The sequence below is a fragment of the Garra rufa genome, chromosome 14, assembly GCF_049309525.1.
Source record: "Garra rufa chromosome 14, GarRuf1.0, whole genome shotgun sequence".
Taxonomy (NCBI): Eukaryota; Metazoa; Chordata; class Actinopteri; order Cypriniformes; family Cyprinidae; genus Garra; species Garra rufa.
In genome coordinates this window covers 35,662,145-35,682,351 of record NC_133374.1, presented here as the reverse complement: position 1 = coordinate 35,682,351, position 20,207 = coordinate 35,662,145, and the positions used below count along the sequence as shown (strand labels likewise).

Genomic DNA, 20,207 nt, shown 5'->3' with positions numbered 1-20,207 from the left:
CAGCAGTGGACAAGACGAGATGAGATATGCAAGGTACGTTTACACTCGGTATCATGATTCAATACACTTTAGGTCAAAATCACACCGGAGTTCTCCTTTAACTATATAGCTTTGTGTAAAGAAAATACTGAAATTTGAGTCAATATTTCCTGAAAATCTTTACTGCACTTTAAAGGTTGTATCAGCGATTCTAGGCTGAAACATAAAGTGTCAAATTCAACTGACCTTTCTTCATGATCCGCTCGCTGCCTGCCCCATAAATTGTCTCTGTGGTCAGCCTAGGGTCCGAGATATGCCAAAAAAACAATTGGTGCTACCAACGATTCCACAGAAAAACAAACAGTGTTCCAACCAATCAGCGTCAGGGGGTTGGTGTTGTGGACTTTCGTACTGGTGCTGGGATGTGAGGGAGGCGGAGCGAAAGTCCACAACACCAAACCCCTGACGGTGATTGGTTGGAACACTGTTTGTTTTGCTGAGGAATCGTTGGTAGCACCGATTGTTTTTTTGGCATATCTCGAACCCTAGGCTGACCACAGAGATGCATTTTTTTAGCAGCCAATTTATGGGGCAGGCAGCGAGCGGATCGTGAAGAAAGGTCAGCTGAATTTGACACTTTATGTTTTAGGCTTGAAATCGCTGATACAACCTTTAAAGCCTGTAAAAGAGAAGCAGAAACACGCGACTCCGTATGTAAGCAGATGCATATGTAAAATAACGCAATCATCAAGCATTAAAGGAGTTCACCCAAAAATACAAATTTTATGTATATCTGCTTACCCCCAGGGCATCCAAGATGTAGGTGACTTTGTTTTGTCAGTAGAACACAAACAAAGATTTTTAACTCTAACCGTTGCAGTCTGTCAGTCATATAATGACAGTCAATGGTTACCAATTCTTAAGACAAAACCAAATTAAACCCTGCGGCTCGTGACGATACATTGAGGTGTTAAGACACAAAACGATCGGTCTGTGCAACAAACTGAACAGTATTTATATCATTATTTACCTCTGATTCACCGCAACATTCAACTGTCCTAAGCGCGTTCACAACAGCCGGTGCGTGACGTGTCAACGTGATCTGCCATAGTAGATGCTCGCGTGGAAGCGATCTATCACGTGTATACGTCGCTCAGTGCATAGCGACTACTCAAAATGGTAATTACTTGTGCTTATCCTCATTCTGGCAACCGTTTTAAAACTAAAAGATTACGTTTCCTTGTGCAAACTCATCTGGGAGTGTTGACTTTTCACCGACTACATTGCCAGAGCACGCTGATGCATCACACGCCGGCTGTTGTGAACGCGCTCAATACAGTTGAATGTTGAATCAGAGGTAAATAATGATATAAATACTGTTCAGTTTCTTGCACAGACCGAACGTTTCATGTCACCTCAATGAATCATCACGAGCCGCAGGGTTTAATTTGGTTTTGTCTGTGTATGTTTTTTTTACTCTCAAAGATTTGGTGCCCATTGACTGCCATTATATGACTGACAGACTGCAACGGTTTGAGTTAAATATATTTGTGTTCTACTGAAGAAACAAAATCACCATCTTGGATGACCTGGGGGTAAGCAGATAAACAGGAAGTGGTTTAGAACTGTGCAAGCTTTAGGGGTGTTGATGGGATCTACTCCATCTATGTTTTGATTATCATTCTGAATCCAAAACTGGGCTTAGTCTTTGACAAAAATGATTTTCTCAGCTTTTTGTTTTAAAGTTTTTATGAAACGTGTCCACATTCAAGTGTTGGTAAAAAAAAAAAGCATGCATGAAGCTAGAATAAAACTTTTTTGTTTGTTTGTTAAAAAGCAAAGGCTCTATTTTTTTTCTTTTGACATACTGTACTACATGTTCAGATACAACAAAATATTAGCAAAATTCAAGTGAAACCTGGCATCTAAGAACTACTTCGCTATTTTATTCTACATTGGTTCACTTCATTTTAAAATATTTGATTCAATTGCAGGTTCTGTATTACGTTCCAACAATCACACTCTTTACAGATGGTGCTTTCACTGTCTTTACACACTAAAAGATGTAGAATGAAAATGTGGAATGACATACTGGTTAGTCCACGTTATACTAACAAGAAACTTTGCTTTAGTTCTGACCTCACAATTCTGCTATGCTGTTTGTAAATGTTTGTTGGAACCATGGTTTTGGAAAAGACAGAATCATTGAACCACATGGGTAATGATGATTCTTGGAATCATAGTTTGCTAACAATACTTCTAGGAAATGCACCCCTGATTGGTGGCCCATCCCTGAGTTACTGTACCTGTGCATGTCAGGAAGCCGTTTTTCCAGGTTTCCTGTGTTAACATTCCATATGTAGACGGCACCGTCTGCAGATCCAGCTGCCAGGAAACTGCCATCCGGACTGAAAAAGAGAGAAAACCGACTATTGTGACTGATGACTACAGACTGAAACACATTACTCTGTGGAACTGATTCTCTCTTGCCGTATAGATCCCTCAGGCAAATGGTCTGATATAAAATTCACTGAATTGTCAGGAAGCTATAGGAGTCATATCTGTTCAGTCTGTTCCTAAAAAAGTGAATGAGACTACAAGACTGCATTTTAAAGAAGAGTAGCTATTTTATTTTATGCTGAAATTATGCTGCCTTCAATGACCTTATTTTGGACAAATTATATGCGGCATAAAATATATACAGTGCCCTCCACTAATATTGGCACCCTTAGTAAATATGAGCAAAGGTGACTGTGAAAATAAATCTGCATCGTTTATCCTTTAGATCTTTCATTCGAAAAATTCACAAAATTGTTACCTTTCATTGAAGTAAAATGATGAAAAATGGGGGGGATATCTTATTATGAAATAAATGTTTTTCTCTAGTCCACAATGGCCACAATTATTGGCACCCCTAATATCTCTAAAGTGTATTCCCATTAATATTACAATTTTTTTAGCACACCAGGGTGGCTAGGAGTATAAAATTGTCCAGTCATGACTTTCTGTTCCACAGGGTTATAAATATGAGGAACACAAAGGCCAAATTCCCTTAATCATCCATCACAAAAAGTAAAACCAAAGAATGATGTGCAGAACAAGTTTGCTGAGCTTCACAAAATAGAAATTGGCTGTAAGAAAAGAGCTAAAGCATTGAAAATCCCCATTCCCACCATCAGGGCAATAATTAAGAAGTTCCAATCAACTAAAGACAAATCTGCCTAAAAGAGGACGTGTCTCTATATCATCCTAATGCACGATAAGGAGGAGAGTTTGAGTGGCCAAAGACTCTCCAAGGATCACAGTTGGAGAATTGCAGAGAATTGTTGAGTCTTGGGGTCAGAAAGCCTAAAATAAAATGAAACAGCCCCTACACATCACCACATGTTGTTTAAGAGGGTTTCAAGAAAAAAACACCCAAAAACAAACTCCAGTAACCTTGTTCACTTGTCAGACATGATTGGAACTTCAAACAGGACTGGCTTCTATGGTCAGATGAAACTAAAAATTAGCTTTTTGGCAGCTAACCCTCCAGATGGTTTTGGTGCAGACAGGGATAAAAAAGTACCCTATGCCCATGGTTAAAAATCCTGCTAGGTCTTTAATGTTGTGGACCTATTTTTCTGCCGGAGGTCCTGTACATCTTGTTTAGATACATGGCTTCATGGATTCTATCAAATACCAGCAGATAAAAAATCTAAACCTGACTGCCTCTGTAAGAAATCTTATAATGGGCCATGCAGGACGATGATCCAAAACAAATATCAAAATCAACACAAAATTGTGTCACTTAGCACAGAATGAAGCTTCTACCATGGCCGTCCCAGTTCCCTGACCTGAACCCTGTATAGAAACTGAAGAGAAGAAGCACCAACATGAAGCTGGGAAGAGAGAGATTCTGGAGAATCTGGAGAGATTCTGTATAAAGGAATGGTGTCTGATCTCTTGTCAGGTGTTCTCTAAACTCATTAGACACTGTTAGAGAAAACTCACAACTGTTATCTTGGGAAAAGGATGTTGCGATAATTGGGTGCCAATAATAGTGGCCAACGAAAACTAGAGCAAAACATTTATTTCATAATGAGATTTCACCCCTATGTTCTATTGTTTTACTTCAATGACAGGTTAGAATTTTGTGATTTTTTTGAATGAAAGATCAAAAGGATAAATTATGCAGATTTATTTTCACATCCACCTTTGCTCATATTTACCAGGGGTGCCAATATTAGTGGAGGGCACTGTACCTCACAGTGTGTGCAATCACAATGCCACAAGCGAAATGACAAAAGAAAATAAGAAGGTGGAGTCTGTGAGCATTAGCTGAAACCAAAGTAGAGTGTTTCAAATCCATTAAGGCTCCATTTTAGACAACATGCTGTCTTAGAAGATAGCTGTATGTAGACAGAAAAAGCCATAAACTATACTCAATAACCATCTGGATACAATTTTCAATGCTTTTGCTCTTTTCCACGATATTGCATCTGAACTGAATCAATGGACTTCAAAAGGTACTATAAGAGATTTCAGCTTTGCTAACTTCTGCTAGACTGTGTTAGATCACCCTATTCCTTCAACCACCCCCATTGCCTGATGTCAGCAGTGCCACACTAAAATATTACCAGGCATAGAGCATTTCTGATTGGCAAGTTTTATGATTGGCTAAAAACTGGTGAGCACTAGTTTTATTCTAAATATTATGTATAAAATGGTTATTCCTATTTGGTCCTAAACTACCCTTTAGGTTTTTTTTTTAATTAATACTTTCTTTATTCAGGAATTATGCATTAAACTGATCAAACTTGACAGTCAACATCTTTTACACTGTTAAAAAGAGATTTATATTATAATCCTGCAGTCCGTAACTATTCTGTGTTTAAAATTGACAAAAACGTACATCATAAATCCATTTTCCAAACCAAGTTTTTTGCTTATCCTGAATCCTTACGGTACACTTATAATACGTTTTTATATTCAGAGTATTTCAGACTGGTTCTGGTAGAAACAGCTGCGGAGTAGCCCAATATATGCGTGATTCGTCATAGACATAAACAGAGAGAAGTAGCTCTGGCTACAATGTTCTTCCACAAGACGCAAGCAGTTCTGCTTATTAAAGACTACCGATGATCGACACTCTAGTCAATGCTTGTGTTTACATCAGCCACGGCTCTGCATGTGTTTCGACCCTCTATACCGCACACGGCAACGGCGTGGCTCCAGCGCGGCTACAGGAGCAGTTTGCGGACACTTTAGTCAATGCTTGCATTTATACCAGCCGCTAAAATATCCCAGAAGCGGTTGTCCATGCTACATCGCTAAAGGCGAATCCCCTACCTCGTCCGTCTTCACCTGCCAACGATTCAAATTTCCATGGGCAGGATATATTTGAATGGTATTCTAATGGACTGCGTTGTGACATCATAGCATCCGGAAAACAAACGCTGTAGTCCAAAGGAGCCGTTCGTTGTAGTTCTTGAAAATAGATTTTTAAAAACGAAATATCTCCCTTTAGAGTGGACTTTGAGATTTGTAACTTTGTAGATGTGTTTTATGCCCAAACATACGAACCACACCCTGGCAAAAATGTTAAGCAGAACAACTGTTTTCAACATTTATAAAAACATTAAAATGTTGAGCACCAATCACTATTAGCATATTAGAATGATTTCTGAAGGACCATGTGACACTGAATACTGGCGTAATCATGCTGAGAATTCAGCTTTGCATCACAGGAATAAACTACATTCTAAAATATACACTGCTGCTCAAAAGTTTGGAATCAGTAAAATTTTTAATAGTTTTTAAAAACGTTTCTTCATTTCTTCATCAAGACTGCATTTATTTGATCAAAAATACAGAAAAAAAAAAGTAATATTGTGAATTATTATTTCAGTTTAAAATAAATGTTTTCTATATGAATATATTTTAAAGTGTCATTTATTCCTGTGATACAAAGCTTAATTTTCAGCATCATTACTCCGCTCTTCAGTGTCACATGATCCTTCAGAAATGTATTATCAATGTTGAAAACAGTTGTGCTGCTTAATATTTTTTTTGAACCTGTGATACTTTTTTCAGATTTCTTTGATCAATAAAAGGTTAAAAAGAACGGCATTTATTTAAAAAAGAAAAGGTTTCTAACAATATACTGTTCAGAAGTTTGGGGTCAGTAGATTTTTATATAAATGCTGTTCTTTTTAACCTGTTATTTATCAAAGAATCCTTAAAAAAAGCAGTCACAGGTTTCAAAAAATATTTGGCAGCACAACTGTTTTCAACATTGATAATAAAAGTAATAAATCAGTATATTAGAGTGATTTCGGAAGGATTATGTGACACTTAATACTGGAGTAACAGCTGATGAAAATTTAGCTTTGCATCACAGGAATAAATTATATTTTAAAGTATATATATATTATATAAAAATTATTTTATATTGTAATAACACTTTTGCATTTGCATATTTTCGAGCAACTAAATGCAGCCTTAATGGGCATAAGAGACTTCTTTAAAAAACATTACAAGTCTTACTGATCCCAAAACTTTTTAAACAGCAGTGTATTCAAACAGAAAACTGTTTTTACATAACTGTTTTTAATTCTAATAATATTTCACAATAGTTTACTGTATTTTTCATTAAATAAGCGAGCATAAGAGCCAAAATAAGATTTTTTAAAATATATTTTAAATATATATTAAATATATATTAAGAGAAAAATAAAAAAAATTTACACACCCCAAAATTTTGAACAGTAATGTATATATAAACTCTCCATACAAATGTATCATTCCTCACACGCTGTAAAATGTTTAGCCAGATAACAATTTGCTTTAACAGCATCTTACAGAAATAGCATCTTAAGCTCACAATTACACTTTTTAAGTGTAGTAGATATGATTTGTTCAGCTATTAGATTGAGTGGCGTACACTGTTTCCTATTGGCAGTGGGCTGTTTTTACCAGCCCAGTCTAAGAGTGTTGGCCAATGAGGAAGATGTTGAGTTATATGCCTGGCACAAGGGGAGAATGTTGCAGAGTGAAAGTGTTGATGAATGATGAAGCGACCATTAGGTTCCTGCTTGTGACTCTCTCTCCCCTTTCAAGTGCTCGTGCCAGATCCATTTGTGGAAAAAAAAAAGCCACAGTGCGTTCTGGCCTCGCTGTCTCCATGGAAACTGTATATGCCTATGCAGGGAGGTGCTAAAAAGACTCATCTGTAAGACTCGTTTCTCATCTCACATCATATGGAGTGTGTTGCATTTACTTTCTAACAATGCTGAGAAAATCGCAGGGTCAGACTGTGCATGACAAAATAGAGGCTGCAAAGGCTCTAAGATGATTGAAAATACATCTAAAATAAAGCACTCCATTTTTAGGCATCCGTCTGATTCTTTGATGCAGCATCTTATGCTGTTATATAAACCTCTTCTGCAAATTATTGCAAAAAAAAAATGGCAATGAAATTAAGTCTAAAGCACAAAATAAGTTATCATATTTTTCATAAAGGAAATGAATGTGAAATATAAGCAGTCAGCTTCCAGTTGTAAAATAATCTAGTTGGATTATTTTTTTATTAAAAAACTGATTTGTGGCTTCTAGAGGAGCCAAAAGCCAGTGTGATTTCAAATTTGCATAATTAAAGAACTACATTAGCCATAATTAGGAAGACAGATTCACCAACTAGAGAAGTCGCTGTTACCATGGATATGGAAATTAGAAACTGTCCACTCATATAAAGTATTGAAATGAAATACAGTCTCTACATTCTCAACCAACATCAACTGGCTGTTTTAATATTTTTCAATAAACTTCCAATATATTTTATTTTATGTAACTTATGAAATTTATATTGTAGCACCATTTTTATTCATTCCTATCATATGTGTGTCAGTGTACTGATAAACTTTGTCTTTCAAACACAGTAAAATACACAAATTCACAAACTTTTTTGTCATCTGATCCTCTTTCACCTAATATATTTACTTGAAGTACCCCTGAGATTTTAAAATAAATATTTATATTTCTAAGTAAGTTTTTTTTTTTTTTTTTTGATTGATTGATTTTAAAACTATTTATTTTAATGTAACATTTTTTTATGATTTAATCAATTATTCGTTTTCATTGAATTCAAGGTTTCAATTTGGGAAACCTTGATGCAATATAATGTTTAATGCACTTCATGTTGTTAATAACCACAAATTGAATATATTTTCTTATTCTTTGTATTTTTATGTCAATATGGTACAATATTATTCTATTTAAATCAGTGCGATTCTTCTGGTACTTTTTACAGCGACGCTCAAATCTGCTGTAATTTTATAAATAATACTGTTCTTGTGTCATGGAATGCAGTTTTAAGAGGTTTTCAGGCGATGTACTTGTTTATAGTTCAAATATGCAGTTTGTTAATAATGATAATGTCTATTTTAAAATTTGTGCTGATGTTTTCGGACATAGCTCCAGGGCGTGAGCCATTCTGTGCTCATGAGTCTGCCCGAGAGCGCCTGATCTTCTGGAATTTACTGCTGACTCTGATGTCTCTGTAGTGGTTAAACATGAGATATAATTAGTTTTCGGTAAATCTAACAGGCAGTCTCTGGTCTCATTAAACTATTATTTGTTCCAGAGCAAATAGTTTTGGCAAAATCTCATCATGTTTATGTATATTCAATGCTGTGTATCAAAGTGCTATCTTTGTACGTTTGAATGAATTGCCTAGAAACTTTTATGATGGCTGTTTTTGTTGTTTATTAAATATTAATATTCAATAAATAATATTTTACATAATAAAAATGGCGCATGTTTTCATGATGGTGATTTTAGATACATTTGTTCAGCCATTATATGGCGACAAGAGACTGTTTTACGAGTCAGCAGTAAAGACTTTTATACTGAAAAAATAAAGTTATTTTTAGTTTCAACAACAGTTTGCACAAATGCACCGCGCAGTGCTGTCATCAGAAATCACCCTGAACAAATGATATTAACGTTATTAACATTACGACAAAGACAACGCTTTCCTTAGTAGATATTCAAACTAATGTTTCATCGTGAATATGAAAAGTGCTGTATTAGATGCAGGTAATTATCTCTCTCTTATAATACTCTACATAATACAGTGAGCTTTTACTACAGCAGTACACTAAGTTTTCAATGAGCATCCCAACGTTCTTTCGTTACTAGTTCTAAAGTGATGTTTTGGAATTTGTAACGGAGGCTTGGGCTCAGCTGTTAAAATGTCAAACTGAGATTTGAATCCGTAGCGGAAGGAAGTTGTTCTGCACAAATGAGGGTTTTAAAGACACTCCGCTGTTGTTTTTATGTATTTACACATTTATACACGCTGTTGTATAAATGCAATATCACACTCGTAAATGTGAGATATGGCTGTTTTACTAACAGCTTTTTACTTTTTACAACTAACTAAAGACGTGCAGCGAAGAATTAGTGCTGAAAAGGTGTGGACAGCTTTTTTGTGCCTGACCTTAATGAATATGCATTTGTAGGTGTTTCCCTTTAAGATGCAAAAATAATGGAAAAAGAGTATTAAAATAATTCACACGACATGTTTTACTAACATCTGTGTTCGTTAAATTACTAGTATTTGCACCATTGTTTAATGTCCCAGTTGCTATTGGTAGATTTTAGTCATTACAGAAATTATCCGGCTGCATCTGTGTTCTTTAATGTGTGCATTGTGAGTAAATCACACGCTGAATTTTCCCCTTCCATCTGCGCTTTTATGGAATTGTGCTCTAATGTTAATTTGCCCTGTTCAATAAAACTGTCCCTATGCTTTTTTATTATGTATATATGTATACATGGGCGACATTAGGGAGGGGCAAGGCGGAGCAACTGGTTAGTCATGGAATCCCCGACAGCCCCGCTGCAACTGGACCTTTTAGCCAAGCTCAGGCCCGGTTGTACTGGGGTACTAGACGGTGCTATACATCCTCAAACAAAAGCAAAGCAATGTTAGTTTTAAGTTACAGATGTTACAGATAAAAGTTTTAATGTTACAGATAAATGTGCACTATTAGGCGCATCGTTTGTGCAGAGAGTGGAAGCTAAAGCCGCTTTGCATGACATCGAGGCGCCAGCGCGGTCACTTACATTTTTTTCAGTGGAAGCAATTTAAAATTATCCGTCATTTTTTATCACAAAGGGTAAGAGTAATACATCAAAAAAGTTACAGTGTTTTTATAAAATAAAGAAAACAAAAATGATGCGCTTTCTGCCGTCTCGTTCTTGAACAGGAGCGCTTAACAAAAATGAAGCAAAATACATGCCTCACAGACATGATATTTATCTATAGAAAGCTTTAAATTATTACTTAACGAAATAAAACAAATCGAAAACAAAAACTCTGTCCTTATGTAATCTGTAAAGATGAATTTCTCTCTAAAGGCGCATCCAAAAAGGAGACTGCCAGTCAGGATCTTTGCGCACTGACTCAGAATACACTAGTTTATTAATTAAAAATTCAGATATGTCCTTACTCTTTCCCCTGACACATTCATTGTTATTTATTTTTACCGGTGCTTTGTGGCAAGTTTCAGCCTATTGTGTGCGATTGAACGCGGATCTCTTCCAGCTGTGCTGAAGGACACTAAATGCCCTCCGAGCCGATCTCGAAAGTGAAGTCTTGTGTTGTTTCCACCAGCGCCGCATTTTTTTCTTCACCATAATTGATGAATGTCTAAAATATAAAAATAAGGAGAAACCTTAAAACAGGCCCGATGCCGGCCCGGGTCTGAACTATGACGTGAAAATTGCCCCAAAGCCCAGCCCTAGGGGTGTAAAAAAATTCGGGGCCCGGGCGGAAGTGCAGCACTTTAATTGACTGCTTTGATGTGCTGCAATACAGTAGGGCATTGTTTTAATACTTACATCTGAAAAAAAAAAAAAATCTGTTTTTTTTTTTATTCTTGCCCCACCTGACTCAAGAGTCAAATGTCGCCCATGTATATATATATATATATATATATATATATATATATATATATATATATATATATATATATATAAATAAATACATAATATAAAGTATAGGGCAGTAAGATACAAACAAAAAAATATGCTGATTATCAATGTTGGAAACAGGTGTGCTGCCAAATATTTTTTTTCAGGATTCTTTGATGAATAAGTTAAAAAGAACAACATTTATTCAAAATTATTCATTTAACATCTCCTTGATGAATAAAAGTTATTTTTACTGACCCTTTTAACAGTAGTGTATACTGTTAGAAAACATTTCTATTTTAAATAAATGCTGTTTAACCTTTTAACCTTTTATTGATCAAAGAATCCTAAATAAAAGTATCACAGGTCCAAAAAAAAAGTTTTCAACATTGACAATAAATCAGCATGTTAGAATGATTTCTGAAGGATCATGTAACACTGAAGACTGGAGTAATGATGCTAAAAAAATTTGCTTTGTATCACAGTAATAAATAACATTTTAAAATATATTCACATAGAAAACAGTTATTTTAAATTGAAATAGCGGCAGTGTACTTATTTTATTTATTTATTTATTTTTTCATTTTGAGGTAAAATATGACTTGCACAAGTTTTGTAAGATTCACCCGAAAATATTATGCACCTGCACGGTCAGGATAATCCAGACTTTTACCTGAGAGACAAGACGTGACTTCTGCTGAAACTACAAAGTGACAAGAGTAACAAATGAAATCCATCTCGCCAGCTATCTTTACTCAGGGGGGTCAGAGCCTTTCCCCGTTCATTATGGTAGCAGAATTGGATTTTCCATCTATGTGTAAATCCACATGACCTCTCCAAAAACTACGGAAAAAAAGTCAAGACTGCAAAACAGAGTTGGCGTATACATGCCAGAAGCGCTCAACAATACAGCAGTATGTTTCAAGGGTTGTAAGCATCACGCCGCATGCCATCTTGAATGAGACAGCACAGACATGCCCTATTACTGCACAGACAGTGGTCTGCAAACTCAATATTGATGGATGGTTCCTGTTTGATCTCACTCACCTGAAGATGGCCTTGGTGCTGTCACTTCCACATTTGAAACCCTCCGCTCTGAAACAAGCAAGAAAAACAGAGAAATTCTTGAGTCTTCTATAAAATGAACAAAACTAATTAGAGTGCTCATTCTGCTTTATATAAACATACTTTTTAAACTGCTTCAGGCTATGTTCTGTCTATATAACTAGTTTTCCTGTTATTGCATTTGGGCTTGCTTTAAAACAAAGGATAATGTGGAAGAGAACCGTTCTGTCAATGGTGTCAGTGTATTGAATATGCATGATTAATGGTTTAAATAACAAATTCATTTCTTTGTCTCTTGAAACTTTCATAAACATTGTAAGCCCATTGCAAAACTTTCTCACTGTATATCATAACAAAAACTATGTGTGTATTTAGAAAATTGCCACTGTCATCTACCATGTGTATATAAGACACAGTGGTGTGAAAAAGTGTTGGCCTCCTTAATGATTTTTAATTTTTTTGCATGTTTGTCACACTTTAATGTTTCAGATCATCAAACAAATTTAAATATTAATCAAAGATAACACAAGTAAACATAACATGCAGCCCTGTGTGAAAAAGTGTTTGGGACTCGAGCGAACCACAGTAAGAGCCATTATCTACAAATGGCGTAAACATGGAACAGTGGTGAACCTTCCCAGGAGTGGCCGGCCGACCAAAATTACCCCAAGAGCGCAGAGACTCATCCAAGAGATCACAAAAGACCCAACAAAAACAACTAACGAACTGCAGGCCTCTCTTGCTTCAGTTCAGGTCAGTGTTCATGATTCCACCATAAGAAAGAGACTGGGCAAAAAAGGCCTGCATGGCAGAGTTCCAAGACGAAAACCACTGCTGAGCAAAAAGAACATAAAGGCTCGTCTCAGTTTTGCCAGAACACATCTTGATGATCTCCAAGACTTTTGGGAAAATACTCTGTGGACTGACGAGACAAAAGTTGAACTTTTTGGAAGGTGTGTGTCCCATTACATCTGGCGTAAAAGTAACACAGCATTTCATACCAACAGTAAAATATGGTGGTGGTAGTGTGATGGTCTGGGGCTGTTTTGCTGCTTCTGGACCTGGAAGACTTGCTTGTGAGAAATGGAACCATGAATTCTGCTGTCTACCAAAAAATCCTGAAGGACAATGTCCGGCCATCTGTTTGTGACCTCAAGCTGAAGCGAACTTGGGTTCTGCAGTAGGACAATGATCCAACACATCAGCAAATCCACCTCTGAATGGCTGAAGAAAAACAAAATGAAGACTTTGGAGTGGCCTAGTCAAAGTCCTGACCTGAATCCTATTGAGATGCTTTGACATGACCTTAAAAAGGCGGTTCATGCTCGAAAACCCTCCAATGTGGCTGAATTACAACAATTCTGCCAAGATGAATGGGCCAAAATTCCTGCACAGCGCTGTAACAGACTCATTGCAAGTTATGGCAAACGCTTGATTGCAGTTGTTGCTGCTAAGGGTGGCCCAACCAGTTATTAAGTTTAGGGGGCAAACACTTTTTCACACAGGGCTATGTGGGTTTAGATTTTGTTTTCCCGTTATAATAAAAAAAACTTCATTCAAAAACTGCATGCTGTGTTTACTTGTGTTATCTTTGATTAATATTTAAATTTGTTTGATGATCTGAAACATTAAAGTGTGACAAACATGCAAAAAAAAAAAAAAAATCAGGAAGGGGGCCAACACTTTTTCACACCACTGTATATACATTACTATTCAAAAGTTTGGATACATTTTTATGCATTTCAACTTTTATAAATTATGGCAAATGATTTATTTTAAATCAATTTTTTGTAACAATTCAAAACTTTACTGTCACTTTTAAAGGTAGAATATTTAAGTTTTTTTTTTTTTTACTAAAATATCCAAAAACCACTAGAACACTGTTATATATTTTGCTGACCTGTGTACTTACATTATCCCAAATGTTTTGAAGAATGTTTAAGAAGTATTTAATACAACTTAATTTAAGATAAGCCCTGTCTGTGAAACCGGGTCTAAAAGACCTTTTTTTAAGACACAAATAAAATGAATACCATATGAACGGTAAAAAAAAAAACAGCTAAAACCAGCCTATGTTGGTTGGCTGGTTTTAGCTGGTCATCCAGCCTGGTCTTAGCTGGTCAGCAGGCTGGTTTTTAAAGGGGTTTTGGCCACTTCCTTAGCTGGTCAGGCTGGTTTAAGCTGGAAATAGCTGGTTTTAGCTGGTCTCCCAGCCTGGCTAGGCTGGTCAGGCTGGTTTTAGCTGGTTGTTCCAGCTGGGAGACCAGCTACTTCCAGCTTAAACCAGCTAAGACCAGCCAACCAGCCAACCAGCTTAGGCTGGTTTTAGCTGTTTTTTTTTTTAGCAGGGAGGGCAATGTCTATAGTAACATATTAAACTGTAAAATGACGGTAAAAAGCATGATTTACAGTTCAGATACAAGATTTTACAAAAACAAAAAGTTTTTATAACATAATAAACTTGACATTTCAGCCTTTAAACCATTTTTAAGAAAATCAAAAGTCAAAAGTATTAATTATTATATTAATTTAAGCAATTATTATATTAATTTATATTAATAAAAAAACATTTGATATTATATGAGTTTTGAGGATCACTCATGATCTTATCATTTATTATTATAAACATGTATGTTGCAGTTTCTAATTAACTTACTGCCCAGTTGCAGTTTTTTTTTTGCTCAGAAAGTGTAATTTTTAACCGTACATAAAATCTATTTCTGTGTATTCCGTTTTTAAAAATACACTGCCACCTGTGCCTAACCTCCTCTCTGTGTGTTTGTACCTGAAGGCCACCCTGTCGTTACTCTTTCTCAGATCAACCAGCTGCAGGATGTCATCCCTGGAGCAGCTGAGCAGCTGCCTGTGGTTGGGGCAAAGGTCCAACGACGTCACTTTGCCCTGAAGAGGCACTTCCTGTGTGCAGGTCCCTGCCCTACAGAATACAGACAACCAAATTTCATTTTACCATCATATTTTAGTGTAACTGAGTGTTAAAACAACAAACAGGTAAACATAATACAATATGGGAATAACATTCAATTAATGCACTAAAAATAATTAACACAGCATTTATTATTTACATTTCTTAAGTAGTTAATGTATTTTCATTAAAATAAAAGCTGTTATAATATTGTTAATGTTCTGTAATTGTTAATAAATAACACACACACCCACATACACACACACAAAAACCTAATAATGTGCAGTTTAATCTTGGCTTTCAATTATACTCAACTGTTAAATGGCTGTAATTACTCATTTTTTCCCCCAGAAATTAAAAACAAAATAGTCCAGAAAATCAAAAAACAAAATAGTTTCCAGAGCGGAAAAAAAAAGAACACTAACGGATACAACAGGTGCCATCGCACCTGCGGTACTTGGCCCCTAATAAGTAATGATAATACCTATTGATTAAAAAAAGTGTCTTTTCAATGTAATGTATTTTCCATATGTAATGTGAACCCTGTTTGAGCCAAGTGTCACTAGTTGTCGTTCTCGCCATCAGGCCTCATATTACTTGTGTATTGTATATTAGGACAGATCAAGCACCATAATGCTTAAGGCCCATCTGAAAGTCTGAAATCTGTCAAGTGCAGCTCTCCATCGAGGTTAAGGAGACTGATGTCATGATAGTTTGTCTCATTACACTATGACTGATGTACTTAACAAGACAAGAGACACGACTGCAGATGTGCAGCCTGAGGTCACAGTCTGCTGTTTCCTTTTATATTCTAACAAGTTATCATCTGGACAAGGACAAGGGGAAAGATTGCGAATCTCAAGGCATTTAACATTTACGACATCCGGGGTGTCGCTCGGTAAACCGTAGGAGCCTCGTTTTTCTGAACGTTGCGCAAGACAATCATTTGAATTTCAATCGCAGAGACAGGCTCGAGTGTTTATTGCCTCTTAAAGCGACACACATATTGTGGATGCTTATTAAACAAGGGATGTTTAGTGAACGCGCCCGTCGTTAAATTGCCACTTAAAAGTAATTCTTCTTTTCCCAAAGAATCAAAAATAGTCAAAGCGTTGCACGGAGAAGAACGCAAATGTCATAATATAGCACAAATCCCATTACAACAAGATGAGAGGAGAGACAATTATGTGGGCTGACGGTTGCTAGGAGACAAGCGAGCCGTCGGCTCCTTGGCAGCTGAAAGCTGTGGTTGCTGGGAGTGAATGAGATATGTCAAGGACTGAGACGTGGTGTAAATAATGGCTCTCTTTCTACCTCTGTGGCGTCATCTATATTGTCTTCTTCATGCTGAAAGGTGAATTACGCTCACCGTGAGGCTTTGTGGCCTATGGAGAAGAGGACTTTGCTGAACTAACATCCTTGGTGCTATTATTTTACATCTCTTATCCAATCAGAGCAATCGAAACCAACTGAGATTCTGAATAAGGAGGGTTACGCAACAAATGAGGCGTATTATTACAGGGTCGCTTCGACCGTTACGAAGTGACTTCCAACAGCCTTGCTCAAGAAAACTTGACCAGCTCTACACCAACACTATTAATATTCAGTTCCCAATGATGTAAGCTGTTCTTACCACATCACTTGTGTTTGACATAGGGTATGAATAGGGTAACATTTTTAAATAAAGTATCACAATACTTCCCCAGCTGACTGGTCACAACACATTAAGACTACTGTTTTGTATTACAAGTTTTCTGAAATGTAATGTTTAAAGTGCCCCTATTATGCCTTTTCAAATATGATATTTCATGTAGTGTGTCATGTAGCTGTATGTGAACATAAACTATCTGCAAAGTTGTGACGCCGACAGTGCACTATAAATGAAGTTGTTGTCTATCAAAAAAAAGAGTCGGCTCACATTCGCCTAAACGAGTCGTCAGCAATTCGAATCTTTTTCTGTAACGGCCACACGTCACGAGCTACACATTTGCGTAATGTCCGCCCACGTTCTATGTCGCAAACAACTTGCCCGCCCACAAACAGTAGGCCTACCATTTTCACGTGGATTACATCATGTCAAGAAGACGCCCTGCGCTGTGAGAGTGAATTTGTTCATCTTTCTTCCGAAAGATGAAACTACCAAGAATGAGTGGTTAACATACATTTTTTCAACACCTCAGCAGTCCAATTCCAATCTTGTGTTGTGTTCGCGTCATTTTACTGATGACTGCTTTTCCAATCTTGGGGAGTAACGTTACAACGCGAGATTCACCGAACGCTTGGTTTTAAAAAATGGATCAGTGCCCAGTTTATTTGGACCGGCTCGCTCCTCTGAACTTCTACCTCTGAAGTATGATTAATAATTGATGATTGTATTTTCTAGCGATCGTTCAAAATACGTCTTTGTGTACGTTATGGTGTGTATAACAACCCCGCACATGTCTTGGTAAGCGGCTAACTTGCGTTTCTGTAGTTCTGTTGTTCAGCTGTGAGTGCAATGTAGTCTAAAAATTGTGATTGATGCAGCTTGACTGTCTGTCTGCCTTATTAGTTTAAGTAATGATAATGATAAACGATGGCTTAACGCAGTGTTATGGATTGTACAGTGTTGAAGTTCACAACGTAGAGGTGTGCCCGGTTCGCTTACAAAAGCAAATTGCAAGCACTTTCCACAGTTAGCATATGACACCCACTGAGAAACGTCCTGCTCCAGTCGTGCTTGCAAAACAGTTTCTTGTCGATGTGCCACTTCAACCGTTTCATTGTCAGACTCCGGCTCGAAATGATAGGGTAAAATCGAGGCTATCTTTTCTATGCATTAACAGGTCTCCACAGCTGTCATTCAGTTATGCCAATGGGCGTTTCGTTTTTGCGCTGAAGCGGTAGACCAATCCAAAAGGACTGCACCATCTGACCAATCACAGCAGTGAGGGCTCACTGAAAGGAGGGGTTTAGAGAGACTGATTCTTCGAACTGCTTCACACGAGTCGTTTACGAATCATTTAGAAACGGGGTAAAATTAAATCTAATTTTGGAGAAAACTGTTTTTTGAACTTGCATACATGTAAACCTGTTTTAAGAGACTAATACAACAATATTAACTACCTTTAACATGGCATAATAGGGGCACTTTAAATAAGCAAATGAGACATTATTTAATTAAAAACACACCCATTTGCTCACATTTCTAGAACCAAAATCTGAACACTTGAAGAAGAAGCTACACTGTTAAAACTGGTAAATTACCTTACTTAGATATAATTAGTTGCCTTTACTTAGTTGCTATACTTACTAGGTTTTGTTAAGTTACAGCTACTTTCAATGCAAGTAAAACAAGATACAGTCAAGCCCCTGGTAAATTCTGACTTAAAGTTACTTTTATTCAACCAGAAATGACACAGGCTTCTCCCAAAAGATAATAAGACGATATACAAGAGGCATCATTGTGGAAAAAATATTTCTCATGTTTTATTTACATTTGAACAAAAAGCGGCATGTCCAAAATTATTCATACCCTTTGCAAACTGTCACAGTCTATGGGAAAATCCAAAGTTCTATACCATTCCAAATAGTCCAAGCTGTTCTAAAGGATCCTAATTACCCTGATTCATTGAGAGCAGCTGTTTTAATCAACTCAACAGGTGAAAAACAGAAGCTCTCTGCTGTTGGTTTGTGGACAGTCATGGCTAGGACAAAGGAGCTCACTGAGGACCTACGGCTGTGCATTGTGGCTGCTCACAAGTCAGGAAAGGGCTATAAGACCATATCTAAATGTTTTGAAGTTTCAGTGGCTAAAGTGCAAAGTATTATTAAAAAATACAAGACGTTCCGCACTGTGAAAAATCTCAGAGGACGTGGTCGGAAGCCAAAAGTGACACCTGTGCTGGCCAGGAGGATATTGAGAGAGGTAAAAAAAGAATCCAAGGATGAATCTGGGCTCTGCTGGTGGCAACATCTCAAGGCAGACAGTCCAACGGACATTGCACATCGCTGGGTTCCACGGACACAGACCAAGGAGGACACCACTTCTCCAGATAAGGCACACAAAAGCCCGCTTGGCCTTTGCAAATGCTCATCTGGACAAAGAAGAAGACTTCTGGTCTTCTGTTTTATGGTCAGATGAAACAAAAATTGAATTGTTTGGCCACAATGATGTAGCCTTCATTTGCCGTAAAAAAGGAGAAGCCTATAACCCTAAGAACACCATCCCCACTGTCAAACATGGTGGTGGGAACCTAATGTTTTGGGTTTTGTTTTTTTAGCCGGTGGACCAGACCTAATCACAGTAAATGGCACCATGAAAAAGGAGCAATACATCAAAATTCTCAACAACAACATCAGGCAGTCTGCAGAGAAACTTGGCCTTGGGCACCAGTGGACATTTCAGCACGACAACGACCCAAAGCACACAGCAAAAGTCGTGAAGAAATGGTTAGCAGACAAAAACATTAACGTTTTGCAGTGGCCCAGCCAGAGTCCTGACTTAAATCCCATTGAGAATCTGTGGAGGGACCTAAAGATCAGGGTGATGGCAAGGAGACCCTCCAACCTGAAAGAGTTGGAGCTCATCGCTAAAGACAAATGGGAAAAAATACCAATGGAGACATGCAAAAAGCTGGCCAGCAATTATAGGAAGCGTTTGATTGCTGTAATAGCCAATAAAGGCTTTTCTATTGATTATTGAGAAGGGTATGAATAATTTTGGACATGCTACTTTTTGTTCAAATGTAAATAAAAGCTGAGAAATATTTTTTCAACAATGATGCCTCTTGTACATCGTCTTATTAACTTTTGGGAGAAGCCTGTGTAATTTCCGGTCAAAAAAAACTTGCTGGTTGAATAAAATTAATTTTCCAGGGGCATGAATAATTTCGGGCTTGACTGTACATAATTAAACAACAACATACTATTCCTATTTCACTTTTTTAGTGCAATCGGTTTCCTCACTTTTTACCAGTGATGGGCAAGCTACTTGGAAAATGTAGTGAGCTAAGCTAACAGTTACTCCTCATTAAATTAAGCTTAACTACACTAAAGCTACAGCCTTGGGTAATGTAGCAAGCTAAGCTACAGCATCATGGCAAAAGTAGTTCACTACATCTAAGCTATTTTATAAATTTCATTTTTCTATTGAACCAACATCATACCAAGTCAATGCTCTCTCAGTGATCAATTAAATTGTCAGTCATACAGGCATACAAGTTCCGTTTAATTGTTTATTCAACCACTCTTCCAAACCAATTTGGCAACAAAAATCAGTATCATGTACAGGGCTGGATTT

The 20,207-nt window shown here is 37.0% G+C and overlaps 1 protein-coding gene across 1 annotated transcript in view; it reads right to left on the bottom strand.

The window, feature by feature from the left end:
• LOC141284396 (autophagy-related protein 16-1) overlaps window positions 1-20,207 on the bottom strand; it is a 42,208-nt gene that overhangs the window by 2,433 nt on the left and 19,568 nt on the right. Inside the window, exons 4-6 of the mRNA XM_073817384.1 lie at window positions 14,789-14,938; window positions 11,986-12,033; window positions 2,286-2,387 (exon numbers count right to left, since the gene is read on the bottom strand). Coding sequence (XP_073673485.1) covers window positions 2,286-2,387; window positions 11,986-12,033; window positions 14,789-14,938 — 300 coding nt within the window. The remainder of the gene's footprint in view (window positions 1-2,285; window positions 2,388-11,985; window positions 12,034-14,788; window positions 14,939-20,207) is intronic.